Source organism: Leucopleurus acutus (genome assembly GCF_964270905.1).
Source record: "Leucopleurus acutus genome assembly, chromosome: 10".
Taxonomy (NCBI): Eukaryota; Metazoa; Chordata; class Mammalia; order Artiodactyla; family Delphinidae; genus Leucopleurus; species Leucopleurus acutus.
Window position 1 is genome coordinate 79,459,219 of NC_139153.1, and position 17,426 is coordinate 79,476,644.

Here is a 17,426-nt window from a genome sequence, read left to right on the forward strand (position 1 = left end):
TCTCAGCTTACCCTTCCCCCTTCCCGTGTCCTCAAGTCCATTCTCTACGTCTGCGTCTTTATTCCTGTCCTGCCCCTAGGTTCATCAGACCATTCATAAATGTAGAGACTTTTGAAAGACAACATTTACTGAGCACTTACTACATGCCAGACAACGACCCTGTGAGTTAAGTACCATTTGGCTCATTTTACTGATAGGAGAACTGAAGCAGAAAGAGGTGAAGTAACTTGTCCAGGAACATACTTAGGAAGTGGTGGAGGGAGGGTGGGCTATGATTTATGCCCACAAATGATTCTTAATTACCTCTCTATTCTTCAGCCTTTGAAAAATAATTTCAAACATATGCATGTATCTTGACTTTCTTTTATGTACTTCCTATTAAAACTCAGAAGGACTGGTTGGCCAACCTACAACATCTTGTAAACTCTTTTAATTTCCCCCACATTCAATTCAGTACATAATTGGAAGACAGATCAAGGCTTGATTTACTGACATTTGAATAAATCTATGTCAACTGAAGGAGCTGTAGAGTGCTCTAAACCAAAAAACAAATAATTCCCAGATGGTGATTGTGAAAGTTCATTCTCATTCCCCCCATCACAATTCTATGCACCTATACCACCAGGAAAAGAAAAGGATTGCAAATGTACGCAAACTGCTGATTCGGTGGGTGGGGTAGGGGCAGAGTGGAGAAGAAATCAGCTGTTAAAATAAATCATCTGATCAACTGACAGCCCCGGGCAAGCAAAAGCCCAGAAGACATTATGAAAGGATATTCTTAAGTATTTGATGTTGCTAGGAATTTTAGAAACAAAGACTGAGGATAGTATTTTAATCCTGGATCTTCTAAAGAAAAGTTAAGGGCTGTGGACTCCTCATAAATATGTCCTAAGAGAGAAATGGACAATAAGGACACTACAGGAAGATTTGGGGGAGTCCACAATTTCTTAAATGATATTCACTTATTCAATACTAATTTTATTGAGTCACTATATGTTCAACATGGTACTGGGCACCATAATACAAACAAACAGAAAACCCTATCCTTGCCCTACTTACCATGTATGAGGAGGGAGGGGCAATTTATAAAGCTATGTAGGAGCTATGAGTATTGGTTAGAGCAAGTATAGAGAGCCAGCACACAGCAGGGATACAAAAGCTGTACAGAAAGCTCGGGGAAGCTTACCAGAGAAAACAACCTTCATGTTGAGTTCATGGAAGCTGAGCCTTATGGGCTGAAAAGCACAAAGAAGTTGAGTATGGCTGAGGCATAAAATGCAGGGAAGGGAGGGCAGAGCATTGAGAAATGATGCTAGAAGTACAAACAGGAGCAGGTCACGAAGTGCCCACAAGACATTACAAATGGCAGGCTTTCATCGGGAGGCACTGGGAAACCCTGACAAAGCTTCTACAAAGAAATGCATGGATGGCAAGACCAGATCCGATCTACAAAGCCTCAAAAAGTTTAAGAATGGCATCGCAGCAAGGTGGCAAGCTAAGAGGCTGTTGTGGTTATACAGGTGGGAGGCAGTGTCAACCTGGACTAGAGTAGCTGGGAAAGAGAGAAGTAGAAAAACTCAGGAGAGATTTTTTAGGAGATAAAATGGGCTGGACTTGGTAGGTGATTTCTGTGAGGAATAAGTAAGAAGATGAGTCAAGGATGACTCCCATCTCTGGTTTAGATATAACTGAATCAGTTGTCTGAACACCCAGAGATTCTGAACACCGAGGGAGGAATAGGTCCAAGGAATAAAGACCATACGTTCAGTTTTGACAAGTTGAGTTTGAGATGGCTGTTGAATACTCTAGTGGAAATACTGAAAGCGTAGCTGCTCAACGGAAATATAATACAAGCCATAAATGCAGGCCACACATAGAATCTTAAATTTTACTGTAGCCACAAGGAAAAATTTAAAAGAAACAGGTGAAAGTAATTTTAATAATATATTTAACCCAATATATTCAAAACTTATCATTTCAACGTAAGCAATATAAACAAATTGTTGCGCTCTCTTACATTCTTTTTTTTCATACAAAGTCTTAGAAATAAGGTGTATAGTTGAAACTTATGGCACATCTCCATCTGGGCGAGCCACATTTCACGTGTTCAGTAGCCACCTGTGGCGAGTGACTTCAATACTGTGCAGGGCAGGTTGGATAAATAGATCTGGAATTCAATAAAGCAATATAGACTGGAGGAAAAAAATCTAGAATCAACAGTGACTGTTAACTGAGGCTGTGGAATAATCCAGATCACTTGGGAAGAGCATGATGTGTGAGGAAAGCTTCTCACAGAACCCCAAGGAACACTAGCATTTAAGGGGCAGGGAGACGAACTTACAAAGGAGGTCTAGAAGGAGCTCACAGAAATCCACTGGTGACATGATCCTCGTTCCAGGTAATTTATCTCTAGACATAAGAAATGTGGGATCAGTAAATCCAGGAACTATGTGAGGCACGTTGCCATTATGAGGCCTCTATGGGAAACGTGCCTGACATTTTTCTGAAATGAGGTCCTGACTTACACTGATAGGGCTAATGCTTTCCAGTCTTATCAGGAAGGATGGGACTGGGAGAATGAGATTGGAAGCCAGGAAAGGAACGCTATGCTGAGTACCTGTGGCCCCTAAAGAAAGCACGTTTTTAGAACTGGCAAGTGAGAGAGAACTCACCCAAACCAAGCGTGTCATCATTTTAGCAAAACAGAAACTGGACTCTGCCTTGCAGAGGGTGGGAATCTTTCCTTCACCTAAATATTAAACATTATTACCAACTTCAAACATTTTTAAGCCTCAGTCAACCCAACTGCAAGGTCAAGTCAGAGGAAGGTACAAAACCGGAAATGCCACAATGTAAGCACCCATCACTCTTGGAAAAGGTAGTGAGGGGAGGTCGCCAATGTCAAACAAGGAACTTATAGTGAACATGAACCAGAAGGGGCCTCCAAGGAGGAGATCACACTCCAAGCACTCGGTTGCTGGTTAGGGGGCAGAGGTGCCCCATTAAACAGCTGTGTAGCCCTCACGCCTTGCCCTCTGGGGACCTGGGCTGAGGGAGGCAGGAGGAGGCTAAGAGTTGAAAGGGAAGAGGGCAGGGTCCTTGTGCCACATCAGATCTCCATCAACATGCAACCCCAAAAGATGGGGACCGTGAGAGCTTTGTAAATCAACTCTTAGGGTGCGTGCTCCAGGGCAAATAGCACAACAAATTAATCCTTTCTCCATGAAATGCAGCAAAGTTTGTATCTACGCAGAATTCAAATTGCTCATTAGCTCTGACATGTTCCTAATGAGGTTATAATGCTCTGGGACAGAGATCAAGTCACTGAACACAAATAGCTGAGGATAGAATCCTGGAAAGCTCAAGTTAGAAAGACCTTAGGGCAGTGCTTCTAAACCTTGAGTATAAATCCCCTGTGGGTCCTGACTCAGAACCTCTGCGGTGAGTCTGAGATTCCCAAGTCTAATCCCAGGCCACACTGATGCAGTCTGACTAGCAAGGCCTTCGAGATCATCTAACCCAACCACCTTACCCTAGAGATAAGGACATGAAGGCTAAGAGGCTCATAATTGGGAGTGTGCTAAGACTCCCCTGGGGTGAATTTGGGGTCATTGAGCACGTGTCCGCAGACCTGTGAATCAACCTGAAAATGTTTAAATAGAAGCCTAGGGAGTAGGGTGACCAACCATCCTGGTTTTCTCAAGACAAGGGGTTTCTGGGACACGAGGTTTTCTATTTTAAAACCAAGAAAATTACAAACAAACCAAGGCAAGTTTTTCACCCTAGTAGGAGTCTTTTGAATCTACTTAGAATACAGTATCAGGATTATTATCTTTTTGACCTTGTCAGTCCCTGAGTGCTGGGATCATGACCTGCTGCCTAGGTAAGCACCTAATTATCCTGTCCGAAGATTCTCCAAGAGCAGATGTTCAGAGGATTACACCTGCAGAGCCTTCTAATGCCACTAAACACCTCTGTAAGACACAGTCTCCCAGTAGGTCTCCAAGTAAGGCATAAAAAAGGAATATCAACAACACAGAGAAATCAATATCATGCAAGCACAGAATGTTCTTTTTAACTACATAAATCTATTTTAATTTTCCTCATTTGGAAAAAATGCATATAAGAAATAAATCGCTAACTTCAATAAAGCTCAAAATGCTCATTAAAAACAGCTTTGTTAAAATCACTAAAATGATAAAAATCAGGATGCATTCCTAAGGATGAAAAGAAAAGGCAGCTCTGCATAATCCAAATGGTTAGAAATGAAAATATATCCCTCCACATTGTTACTTTACTCGCTGGAATTGGGTCCACTAACATTAGATAGAATAATAAACAGTTTGGAAAGCAAAAGTGGAGCATTTTCAGATGATTCAATGCTAGCAGGGTATTATATTACTAAGGTGTCTAAAACAGAATGTCAAGATACTGATGCCATATGCGTTCAGAATGCAGACTTAGTGCAATCCTGACCATATAGGCTCACTCCCTGGAGTTTACCCGTTTAAATAAGATGCCAGCATGATCTGGCTGAAGCACTTGACTTAATATTCATGCAGTTAGGACACAAAACAAAAGGAAAGAAGTGTGGCTAAATGTATATAATGCATTTGAAATAGGTAAAAGATAGAACCCTGGACACTCAGCAATCTTTACCTGGAAATTAAAGAGGGCAGAAGCAATCCTATTATGCATTATAAACAGCCCAGGTGCTGACTTAATGGTAGTTTGGGTAGCATAACCAAGGAGTCCTTGCTCCAATATTAATAGGAAATGTATTGTACAAATCCAATAGTTCATGAAATTAACAAGGAAAATGTACTGGGGTGAAGCAACTTTGCAAGTAATAGGGAGGCATCAGCAACTGCTTCCCTGGAGCATACTGAACACTTAAAAAGAGCTCAGGGGGAGTAGGTGTACATAAATGAGAATGGACATTACTGGAATTTTTAATAATCCTCTTAATTTAAATATATTTCAAATTCTCTGTTGGTTGCAAGTCTTTTCAAGAGGAAGCTATTAGCTCAAAATGCCAATAAGAGGTCAAGGGCTATGAGACCTGGTCCATTGTTATTGAAAGTTAGCTGCCATTTGAATCAGTCTAAAACTACCGTAAACTTATGATTTGACAGCTGTCAAAATTATCCCCACATCACTTTTGTAGAACTAAATACTTCCAGAAGATTCCGGAAAACAATTTCGCTTCTATAAATATCAACAGCATGGATGATATATGCATGTGCATTGACAAGCCAAAATGTAGAGTTAATTCAACTTACAAACCAATAGACATACGATGGAAGAGAACATTTTCCTCACAGACACTTCCATGGACAAGCTGACTGAACCTGGCCTTGACCAAACAAGAAGCTGGAAGGGTTTCCATAGAAGCAAGAACGTGACTTCTATTTTTCCCGGACAGAGACCCATCCAAGTCTTCCAAAATTGCTGCATGAGGAAATGGAAATGCTACCAAGTTTGGAGAGTTTGTAAACTTCAACTGGTTGGTCTTGACAGTAAATCCACCTATAAATTGGAAGAAAGACTGTGATGCAGTGACACCAAAGAATATGATCACAAATGGCAACTGTACTCACGGGGATATTTTCAGTATTCTAAATTGCATATTTATACAGTTTCACAATCCACTCAATTTATTCAAGAAAAAACAAAAATCCTAGGTGTTGACTATATGCCAGGCTCTGTGCTATGTACTGGAGAGAGAGGGAAACAGGAACAGTAGTGGCATTGCCCTCATGCAGCCTGTATTCTAGGGCAAGGATTCTCAACCGGGGGTGGTTTGCCCTCCAGGGGACATTTGGCACCACCTGCAATCATTTTTGGCTGTCACAATTGGGTGGATGGCAGGGCTACGAGCATCTGGTGGGTAGAGGCAAGGACGAGGCTAAACGTTCTATAATGCACAGGACAGTTCCCACAACAAAAAGTTATCCAGGGACTTCCCTGGTGGTCCAGTGGTTAAGACTCCATGCTTCCACTGCAGGGGGTGCGGGTTCCATCCCTGGTCCGGGAACTAAGATCCCCCATGCTGCTCTGTGCAGCCAAAAAAAAAGTTATCCAACCCCAAATGCCATAGTGCCAAGGGTGAGAAATTGTGGTCTAGTGGGAAATGATGACACATAACATTAATTGACTAATTTTTTTTTAACATCTTTATTGGAGTATAATTGCTTTACAATGGTATGTTAGTTTCAGCTTCACAACAAAATGAATCAGTTATATATATACATATATTCCCATATCTCTTCCCGCTTGCGTCTCCCTCCCTCCCACCCTCCCTATCCCACCCCTCCAGGCGGTCACAAAGCACCAAGCTGATATCCCTGTGCTATGCGGCTGCTTCCCACTAGCTATCTACCTTACGTTTGGTAGTGTATATATGTCCATGCCTCTTTATCGCTTTGTCACCGTTTACCCTTCCCCCTCCCCAAGCCTCAAGTCCATTCTCTAGTAAGTCTGTGTCTTTATTCCTGTTTCACCCCTAGGTTTTTCATGACATTTTTTTTTTTAATTCCATATATATGTGTTAGCATACGGTATTTGTCTCTCTCTTTCTGACTTACTTCACTCTGTATGACAGACTCTAGGTCTATCCACCTCATTACAAAAAGCTCAATTTCGTCTCTTTTTATGGCTGAGTAATATTCCATTGTATATATGTGCCACATCTTCTTTATCCATTCATCCGATGATGGACACTTAGATTGTTTCCATCTCTGGGCTATTGTAAATAGAGCTGCAATGAACATTTTGGTACATGACTCTTTTTGAATTATGGTTTTCTCAGGGTATATGCCTAGTAGTGGGATTGCTGGGTCATATGGTAGTTCTATTTGTAGCTTTTTAAGGAACCTCCATACTGTTCTCCACAGTGGCTGTATCAATTTACATTCCCACCAACAGTGTAAGAGGGTTCCCTTTTCTCCACACCCTCTCCAGCATTTATTGTTTCTAGATTTTTTGATGATGGCCATTCTGACTGGTGTGAGATGATATCTCATTGTAGTTTTGATTTGCATTTCTCTAATGATTAGTGATGTTGAGCATTCTTTCATGTGTTTGTTGGCACTCTGTATATCTTCTTTGGAGAAATGTCTATTTAGGTCTTCTGCCCATTTTTGGATTGGGTTGTTTGTTTTTCTGTTATTAAGCTGCATGAGCTGCTTATAAATTTTGGAGATTAATCCTTTGTCAGTTGCTTCATTTGCAAATATTTTCTCCCATTCTGAGGGTTGTCTTTTGGTCTTCTTTATGGTTTCCTTTGCTGCGCAAAAGCTTTTAAGTTTCATTAGGTCCCATTTGTTTACTTTTGTTTTTATTTCCATTTCTCTAGGAGTTGGGTCAAAAAGGACCTCGCTGTGATTTATGTCATAGAGTGTTCTGCCTATGTTTTCCTCTAAGAGTTTGATAGTTTCTGGCCTTACATTTAGGTCTTTAATCCATTTTGAGCTTATTTTTGTGTATGGTGTTAGGGAGTGATCTAATCTCATACTTTTACATGTAGCTGTCCAATTGACTAATTATTAAATGCTAAAATTGCTGTGGGTTAGTCTCTCCATCTTTCTGCTCTAGTTCTTCTACGGCAAACCGAACCCCACTTTTTATGAGATTTATACTTTAATCATTTACCCTCAAAAGCAATATTCAATCAATCATGTGGGTAGATAGTAACAGTAACAGTAACATTTTTCAAATACTAGCTCTAGGGCTACACTTCTTAGCAGGGTTTCCCTCATGCCACCTCCATGTGATTCACTGTGATTCTGTTGCCAGTCCAGTTGCCCAGGAAGAAACGATGGCAGTGGTCTAATACTAACCTTCCTGTCATTAAAATTTAAAAATTCAGTACACATCTCTTAGTATATATGCTACCATATTACTATATTATATACCTTATAAAATACACCAAAAAAGGAAAATTTTAAAATAAAATATTGATACAAAGAGAGGCCCTAATGCTTTCATTCTCATCCCAGTAGAGTCCATGGACTGAATTGTCACACATTCAAGATGCCACGATTCCACCTCTGGCAACTTCTGTAGTTCATCTAATACCACAAGCAGCTCTACAATTCAGTTATACTGGATTTCTTTGCAATTCCCCAATCATAACTTGCTCTTTGGAATTTTTTTTGCATATGCTGTTTCTAATACGTAGAAACTTTTCTCTGCCTATTCCTCCTTGCAAACTTCTCTTCACCTTTCTAAATCCTGCTCCAGGCACTCTATGATGAAATCTTACCTGACCCCTTACCTTGCTCCCCTCACTGACCTTGCTCAATCCTCTAGTACTGGACTTATCACACTATTACAATCGCTGGCTTAGACATTTATTTTTGTGCCTAGATGGAGAGACGCTGGAAGACAAGAACTATGTGTTTTTCATCTCTGCACTGCCCAGTTCCTTAAACCGAACCTGGACTAGACAATTTTTAAACAAATGAAGGAGATGGCTCTGCCCAGACCATCCAGTGGGAAGAGATTAGAGCTCATAAGGAGCAGGGTGCTTTTTTTTCAGTGTCTTATGAATGATATGAAACAGTGAAGCTATTAAATGACTGAGGAATTATGATTTGAAGTGATTGCCATAAGGCATTTTTTATTCCCATTATTATTTCTACCATCTTAAACTCAGATGCCACCCAAGTAAAAACAATATTTAGCTCTGCCTATGGCGGGGGGGCGGAGGGGTGGGAGGGTGGAAAAAAGCACAGTGGAAACTTGCTGATTATTCATTTACTTAAAAAAACAAACAATTATCTAAATTGGTGATTCAAACCACAAGAGCATGTTTACTTGAATCACTTGGTTTGTCTGTTTACAATGATGAAATCAACTAGATTGCTCTCTGCTTCTTTTCACCTTGGCCCATGAGTTCTCCAAGGTATTTCTCACTGCCTCTGAGATGTGGTTAACAAGTGGACAAGAATTCCTATGGTGCATACAACAAGTCTTGGGCTGTTGCAAACATAAAGTACCTGAACTCTGGCTCTTTCAGGAAAGCTTGCATGTGTGTTAGTTTATATCCATATGTCTATCCATCCAGTTCCATTCATTGATTTAATCAATGAACCTACTGGGCATCAGGCTACTAGTTAACTAATGATAAAACTCTGAGCAAAAGAGATGTGATCAGATATAGAGAACAAACTGGTGGCTAGGTTGGGGCAAGATGGGGGAGGGGCTCAAGAGGGACAAACTAGTATGTATAAAATAAATAAGCTACAAGGATATATTGTAGAGCCCAGGGAATATAGCCAATATTTTGTAATAATTTTAAATGGAGTATAATCCATAAAAATATTGAATCACTATGTTGTACACCTGAAACTAACTGTAAACCAACTCTACTTCAATAAAAGAGAGAGAGAAAGATGTGATCCCTGCCTTTATGAAGCTCAGAGTCCAGCAGAGACATGGCACCATAGTCATAGAGTGTGACAGGCACCATATAGGGAAAGACTGGGGAGCTGCAGGAGCCACATTGGGAGCACCTGGCCTCCTCTAGAATTTCTCTTAGGAGATTTGAGCAGCAGTTTCAACTAATGCAATCTTATAACTAAAAGAAACAATGAGTCACAATGGCTTTTGCCACTATTTATCACATTTATGTGAGTACTCACCTTATTCACTATCTATCTTATCTACTCAACTTACCCTGTCCTCGGGAACAGCCTGAACAGGTCCTGATGGCCACACAGTCAGTTAGATCAAAATTCACAAAGGTTGTGTTAGACACTGTCAGTTGCCACCTTTTGGGGGTTTTGATCCCAGCTGACATACACAGGCTTCCCTGTGATTTAGAAGGGGGACAAAAGGGAAGAACAATAAGGGGACTGGCCACATGAAATACAATTTTAATACATGAATAAAAACAATTAAGTGAGTAAAAAGACAAACTACAGACTGGGAAAAAATGTTTGCAAATCAAATATATGACAAAGGATCACAATGAAATATGCTACACACCTGTTAGATGGCTAAATGAAAACATAGTGACCGTACCAAGTGCTGATGAGGAAAAGAAATAAATGAACCTCTCATACATTGCTGGTGGAAATGCAAAATGGTACAACCACTTTGGAAAATGGTTTGGCACTTTCTTACAAAATTAAACATACTCTTAACATTGACCTAACAACTCAACTCCTAAGTGTTTACCTTAGAGAAATGAAAACTTATGTTCATACAAAACCCTTACACAAATGGTTAAAACAGTTTTCTTTGTAGTCAATCACCAAATCTGGAAACAACTCAAATGTCCTTCAGCAAATGAGTAGGTAAACCTGTGGTAGATCCCTATAGTGGAATACTGCCCCACAATAACAAGGAATAAAATACAAGTTAGATAAATACTAAAGGATTCGGGGACGAAAGAAGCCAGTCTCAAAAGGTTACATACTATCTTATTCCATTTATATGATTGTTGAAAAGAAAAAACTATAGTGACAGAGAATACATTAGTGACCTCCAAGGGGTTAGACATGAGAAGAGGATGTGGCTACAGAAACGGAGTCAGAGGGAGGTTTTTTCAGGCTGATGCAACTGTTCTGTATCTTGATTGTGGTGTTGGTAGTTACAGAAATCTACACATACGTTAAAATTTATAGAATTGTATATCAAAAAAGTCCATTTTACTGTATGTTAATATAAAAATAAATAGTAAAAAGTCTAAAAAGAAACAAAAACTGCTTCCAGGATTTTCCACAAAATCTCTTCAACAGACTCCATCTAATCAAGCTGTTAGTGCTTCACTGTTCTGCTGCTAAAGATAATTGTCTGTCTGAGGATCACCAGAAATTGTCAAGGGTCTCCAGCATGGAAGACTGTGATAAAAAGAAACAAACAGAAGAAAAGAAACCCAGTGGAGACAAAGCCAGTATAGAAATCAGAAGAAAAGTTAAAAACTATCATTAATAACATCAGAGAAATAAGAATATCATGTGCATGAAACAAGAAGAAGCCTAAAAAGGAATATTTTGGAAAAGAAAAAGAGAACAAAAACAGGAGAGCAGTAATAATAAATTCAATAGAAAAAATGAAATAACTTAGAAAGTAGGATAAAAAGGCAGTGGGGCAGTGGGAAATCAGAGAGAAAATTAAGAAGATTAGATAAGTAATTTAGAGAGCCAATATCCAAATAATAATAATTTCAAGAAAAAGGAAAATATATAGGAGATAAGTATCAAAGAAATAAGTGAAGGAAACTTCCCAGAAGGAAAGGATATGATTTTCCACAGTGAAAAGTCTGGCCCAGAGCCTAATACAGTGGTTAGAAGAAAAAGCCACACAGCAAGGTACACCATATTGAAATTGCAAAATACCAGGGACAAGGGCAAGACCCTAAAAATTTCCAAAGAGGAAAAACTAATAGGTTACATATAAAAGACCTAGAATCAGAGTATCTAAAAACTCATTTCTTTTTGCAAAGTGATTCAGCATATATATATGGTTTTTAAATTATTTTCCATTATGGTTTATCACAGGATATTGAATATAGTTCTCTGTGCTATACAGTAAGAACTTGCTGTTTATCCATCCTATATATATATAATGGTTTGCACAGAGTATCTAAAAACTCTTTAACCTCAAGACTAGAAGCTAGGAGACAATGAAGAATTGCCTTCAAAACGTCAAGGCAAAATGAACTCCAACCTAGTAGTCTATAGCCACAACCTTCCAAGAAGGGGGTCTCCATTTGTAGGTCAAAATCTTTAACTTCCATAGACCCCCAGTTAGTTAAGAAAGTTACTGCAGGCTAATAAAATGAGAATTAAATCAGAAAGAAGGGAGACAGGGGAATCAGGAACAAGAGTTCCAATACTACAGAGACATGAAGAAAATCTCCAGAATGTTGGTCAAGAGAAATTCCAAGACCTAGCTATGAAACCCTTTTCTCACACTGCTGGTACAAGTTTAAATACTTGTAATTGTTGTTTGTCGTTTGGCATCGGCCACTAAAGCTGAAGGGATATACTCTGAGCCAGCAATTTTACAATCTGGCACATGTTCAACAGAAATGCATGCCTGTGAACACCAAGAGACATATACAAGATTGTTCATAACATCTTTCTCTGTAATAACCTAAAACTGGAAACAAGCAAATGTGCATCAAGAGGAACATAGCTTTAAAAAATTGTGATAGAGTCCATAAAGTGGAATACTACGTAACAATGGGAAGAATAAATGATTGCAACATATAAAACCATGGATGAATCTCACAGACATAATGTTATGCCAACGAAGCCAGGCACAGAAGAGTTACACGATTTATGATTCCATTTATATAAAGTTCAAAAACAGATTTGAAATTAACCTATGTCTGAGAAGTCTAAATAATGGTTCTCCTTTGGCTTGGGGGCTGGGGGTTGGGTTAACTGGGAGCAGGCATGAAGGGGTTTCAGAGGAATTGGTGATGTGCTATTTCTAGATCTGGGTGGTATGCACGTGGGTTTTGCTTTATAAAAATTCATTGAGCTCTTCACTTGTGATTTGTGTACTTCCTCCATGAAACAATTTGTTTTAAAAGTGGGACAATACTAGAGAAAAATAATGTATAAGATGGGAGGGTGAAGAAAGAAGTTAGAGAAGTTTAAGGTCCTTGCATGGCTCATGTAATTAAGTGCCGATGTAATTAAGACTTTGTGAAGACGAGCAGGTGTGTCACAAGTTTAAGTCCAACGTGAACAATCACAACAGAATGAATAACGTTCGAATGAGTAAATATAAAAAAGATATTATTCAATGCAGGACAAATCAAGTTCCAAAAGCAGAAAAAAAGAAACATAGAAAACGGGTTGCAAACTGAAAGCACGAAATAAGATGGTGGAAATAAATGCAAATATGTGGGAGACATCAGCATGTGGATGGTAATAACTGAAACCACTAGAGAAAATGAGATCTCTCCCAGGGAGAGCAAGTATATGGAGAGAAGAAGGGGCCCTACGATAGAATTTAGACAAACAAAGATGAAAAGTCTAAACTGAGGAAGAGAAATCCACAAGTGAAGATGAGGAGTAACCCTGAGACAAACAGGAGAAAGAATGAAGCATCCCCAACAGCATCTGTCCGAATAAGACTTTTTTTTAAAGTAGTATCATCTGCTTGAATTAATTACAATAACAACAAAAAGGCAACCATCCTACAGTTACTTCCAAAAGTAGGATGACATAATTTACACCCAAATCAGGACATCCTGAAGAGTGTGAAAAGGGGTGCTAATTAGCTGGAAGGCTAGGACCGCACAACAACCAAAACCACACAGCCAAACTAGCATGTATAGTGATGGTTAGCGCACCTCCTTCTCTTGCATAATAAAGCCATCCTCATTTAAAATTATTCTACCCATCTCAGTAACAAGGTAATGCTGGGTATGAGGCATACACAAATATGCCTAAAGAAAAAAAAATCCTTTTTTCTTCCAGAGAAAACTTAGTTTTCTTCCAGAAACTAGTGTTTGTTTTAGAATAAGACTCACTGATAGCAGAAACTAACACAATATTGTAAAGCAATTATACGCTAATAAAGATGTTAAAAAAAATTTTTTAATAAAAATAAATTTAAAAAGACTCACTGATAATTGTGTGTCACCAATTATACATGGGTGGAAGGTCTAAGAATAGTTAAGCCAAATTCTCTGAAAATTTTAATTCCTAAAGAAATGGCAGGTTTGAAAGAAAGAGGCTAAAATCAGATTCCCACAACCACAGAGAGGTTTGGCATCCTCCTTTTAAAAAAAAAAAAACAATTAACACAGTTTTATACAGCAATAAAGTGGTTCCCAAATAAATCTGAGTAATGTTGTGTTAACTAAAGATTCATAGGTATTTTTCTTGTTTGTTTTTAACTCTAGAACTTTGTGAAGATTTTAAAGTGTTAATATGCAATGTGAGTTTCAGGGGATGGGAGGGATGGTAAACAGCATATCCTGTATGTAATTAACCTAAGAATGTTTCTTTTCTCAGAGTCTCTCTTGGGACCAGCCTTCAATGAAAAACACTTCAGAGAATACTGGAGTAGGCACTAATAAATGCTTATTGCCAAAGCCATCTTCCATATGTAATTAAATGAGTATTAGACCAGGCATGGGAAGATATCCAGGTGGTCCTAGCTCCACAATACTGGGCATGATTTTGGGCTATCATTTGACTCCCCAAAGCCTCCATTTCTTTACCTGTAAATTCAGGAGTTCTAACTAGACCAACTCTTAGATAATATTTACCTCTAAAGTTGCATGGTTTTATGATTTGGATGCCTAATCAAGATCTAGACCTTTCCTAGAACAAGCTGTTTAACATTTTCCATCCAGGGACTTTGGTTCTGCACTCACTTGTTAGGAGACTCAGAAGCCCTCAGTTGCATTATCTTGCTGGTGAATCACACTCCAGGGGTGAGATTATTTTTTGTTAACTCATGATAAGCACCCTTTTGTCATAATCTATCTCTTAACTTATGTCACTCTCCCATGAATTATGATGTCTATTTAGTATCAGTTAGGATGTTGTGACATTGATTTGCCAGGACAGTTATTTACTCAGCTTGATGGGCATTTTATTTTTAGCATCTTCTCTACGGTTATTTCGGAGACATTTAAGGGCCTGGGTCAACCAGTATCACAGAATCTAAATCTGGGTCCCATGCTCTCTCGAAAACTATGCAACCTGAAAAGAAGAATAATCTCTCAAGGTGGTAATCCTTTCAGAGAAAAGGAAAAACTGGCAGGTATTTTCCCTCCTGAAAAGAATGGTTCAGAAGAGAATTAATGAAGGAAGTCGGAGAATTAAACATAGGAAAATGTAGCTTAGTAAGAAAATGATTTTTTTACCCTTAATGTTTGTATCTATAGCTATGAAATAGTCAAGGGAGTACTAAAGTCAATAATTATCATTTAAATATCAGTTGATCAAAGCATTCAGAAACAAACTAAAGAGAATGCTCTTTCCTTGGTCCCCAGAAGTACTCTAGGTCCCTTCCATCTATGATTATTCTGACAATGTGACACTAATATTCATGTAACTCCTTCAAGAAAAAGAACTTGGGGGACCCGTTATAGGTCTGAAGCCAATGGCAGCCATGGACTTCCCTTGAGAACTAGTACTTCTTATCCACGAAGTCCTCTAAGGCTCACCTACATTCTGGGCCCCTGGCCATGCAGTGGCAAGGAAGTCATCTATAGGCTGATGTTTATCATGTAGAAACCCACACTGAGGCAAGTATTAGGGAATCACATAAGAAACCATAGTATATTAAGCAAACAATGTAAATTATATCACCTTTTTCTCTGGGGCAGGGACCCTAAATAGAGTAAGAACTCTATGAACAAAATGTTGATGTCGAAACTTGGCAAACCACAGATGCACAAAGACAATTTGGAATCACCTCATAATCCTTGTGAAGTTAGAGTAAATGACCCTAAAATTATTAGGCTTATTATTGAATTGTATGGACAATAATGCTAAATTGCAAACAAATATGAGTTCTGCGAACCACTCAGGGCTTTTGTGATGTACACGGACACATAACATGGAAATCTTGTGTGTATTTGAATTTTATGATAAACATCACCACTGTTACAAATCAAAAGCTCCTCCAAATTTGACCAATTAAATACAAGATTTACTAAAGAATGCTATTTAAATTACATATCCTGGATTAGCAGGGGACCCAACACATGCGATTGTGTTTTGATGGACAACATAAAAGAATCACACGAAGGCACTTACCTTGGGGGCAAAATGAGCAAGTAATAAGCTGTCAGTAACTGAAGTATTTGCATCACTTTCCAAGATGTCAATTCCAAAATCTCTGCATGCATAAACCTGGAAGTTTTTCAGGTGAAGATTGCTACTTCTAAAAATCTATAAAACAACAGCATATATTATGTCAAAGGTCTGAGGCTTGGGTTTTCTTGCAGACTTCCTGTAGCTTCTTTAATTATTGATGAAGTATAAACAAGCATGCTATACCATATTTAAGCAGCTTTTGTCCATCAATATCTGTGCGGGCGTCCCAAAGTTGCCGTGAGGTCAGCACTAACTAGTCCCCTTTGGTAACATCCCCTCTATACTTTTCATTTCTCCTCCTAACAATTGATGCATTAAAAGGTCAATGTGGGGCTTCTCTGGTGGCGCAGTGGTTGAGAGTCCGCCTGCCGATGCAGGGGACACGGGTTCTTGCCCCAGTCCAGGAAGATCCCACATGCGGCAGAGCGGCTGGGCCCGTGAGCCATGGCCGCTGAGCCTGCGCGTCCAGAGCCTGTGCTCCGCAACAGGAGAGACCACAACAGTGAGAGGCCCGCATACCGCAAAAAAAAAAAAAAAAAAAAGGTCAATGTGAATTCTTTACTTTAGTAAACTTGCAACTGTCAAGTAACACAAAATGAATGGAGAAAAACAGAGCATCCGAGAACTCCAGTACTTAACATTTTCCTCCGGTGTTGTATATGTTTACTAATATTGTCAGAAAATTGTAAATATGAAATAAGTAATTCAGCATGACTACAGACTCAAAATATGTTATATGTATATATAATGATGACAGCTTGGGCTAGTGGCCCTAAACAAGGATCAAGTATTAACAAAATGAGCTTGTTAGAGTTGAATCACACTAGCCTGGGGGACAGAGCCCTTGGTTTTTACCTAGCACTCATATTACCTAATTATGTGATCTTGGGCAAGACATTTAACTTTTCCTAGCCCTCACCTCAACCACCCTGAAAATCAGGGTGCTGTTAGGACTACCAGTTAACCTTACACAGTGGCCTCTTTGTTTACTCAATAGGGTCATGCTTACGTTCGTAACCTTAAAGTGGGAGTTTCCTATTACTTAAGGCCAAGGAAGCCTTAATTTATCACAGTATGGTGGTTCTACTTGTCGATCAGTCTTTGTGCTTGAATTTTCAAGAACTGAATAGCTTGCATTTCCCACTATGTATGCGCTGACAGCTTTTATAAAATGATGGATCTTTGAAGACACGTTTATGTAAACAAAATGGGTACGATCTGAACTGATAACTTGACAACAGTTGTTACCTAATTACAGGCATCAGCCCTCTGCAAGGCACGAATTGCTTCCCTGCAAAAGAGGGATTTGTCACCTCTATATTTATAATGCTTGTGGGAAACAAAGTACTTTATCGAATTTAATGAGAAGAAAATACTTAATACAATAGGGATTCTTCCTGTTAGCTAACCCAATTTTGTATTTTGGGACTTTCCCAAATAGTTCTCCTTATGTTGGATAGGTGAAATAAATGCCTAACTTTCTTACTGTGACTTAATTATATGTTTTTATTCTATTTACTGAATGCCCTATAGCTATATTTCTTCATCTGTGTATCTTAGGCTCCCTATTTCTACGTGGCAGAGACCAAATGTATGTAATTTTCTCTGTGTAGCACCAAA

At 39.0% G+C, this 17,426-nt stretch overlaps 1 protein-coding gene across 1 annotated transcript in view; it reads right to left on the bottom strand.

Moving 5' to 3' along the window:
• PKHD1 (PKHD1 ciliary IPT domain containing fibrocystin/polyductin) overlaps positions 1-17,426 on the bottom strand; it is a 433,150-nt gene that overhangs the window by 212,590 nt on the left and 203,134 nt on the right. The window contains exons 47-49 of the mRNA XM_082848479.1: positions 15,747-15,881; positions 9,682-9,817; positions 5,283-5,529 (exon numbers count right to left, since the gene is read on the bottom strand). Coding sequence (XP_082704605.1) covers positions 5,283-5,529; positions 9,682-9,817; positions 15,747-15,881 — 518 coding nt within the window. The remainder of the gene's footprint in view (positions 1-5,282; positions 5,530-9,681; positions 9,818-15,746; positions 15,882-17,426) is intronic.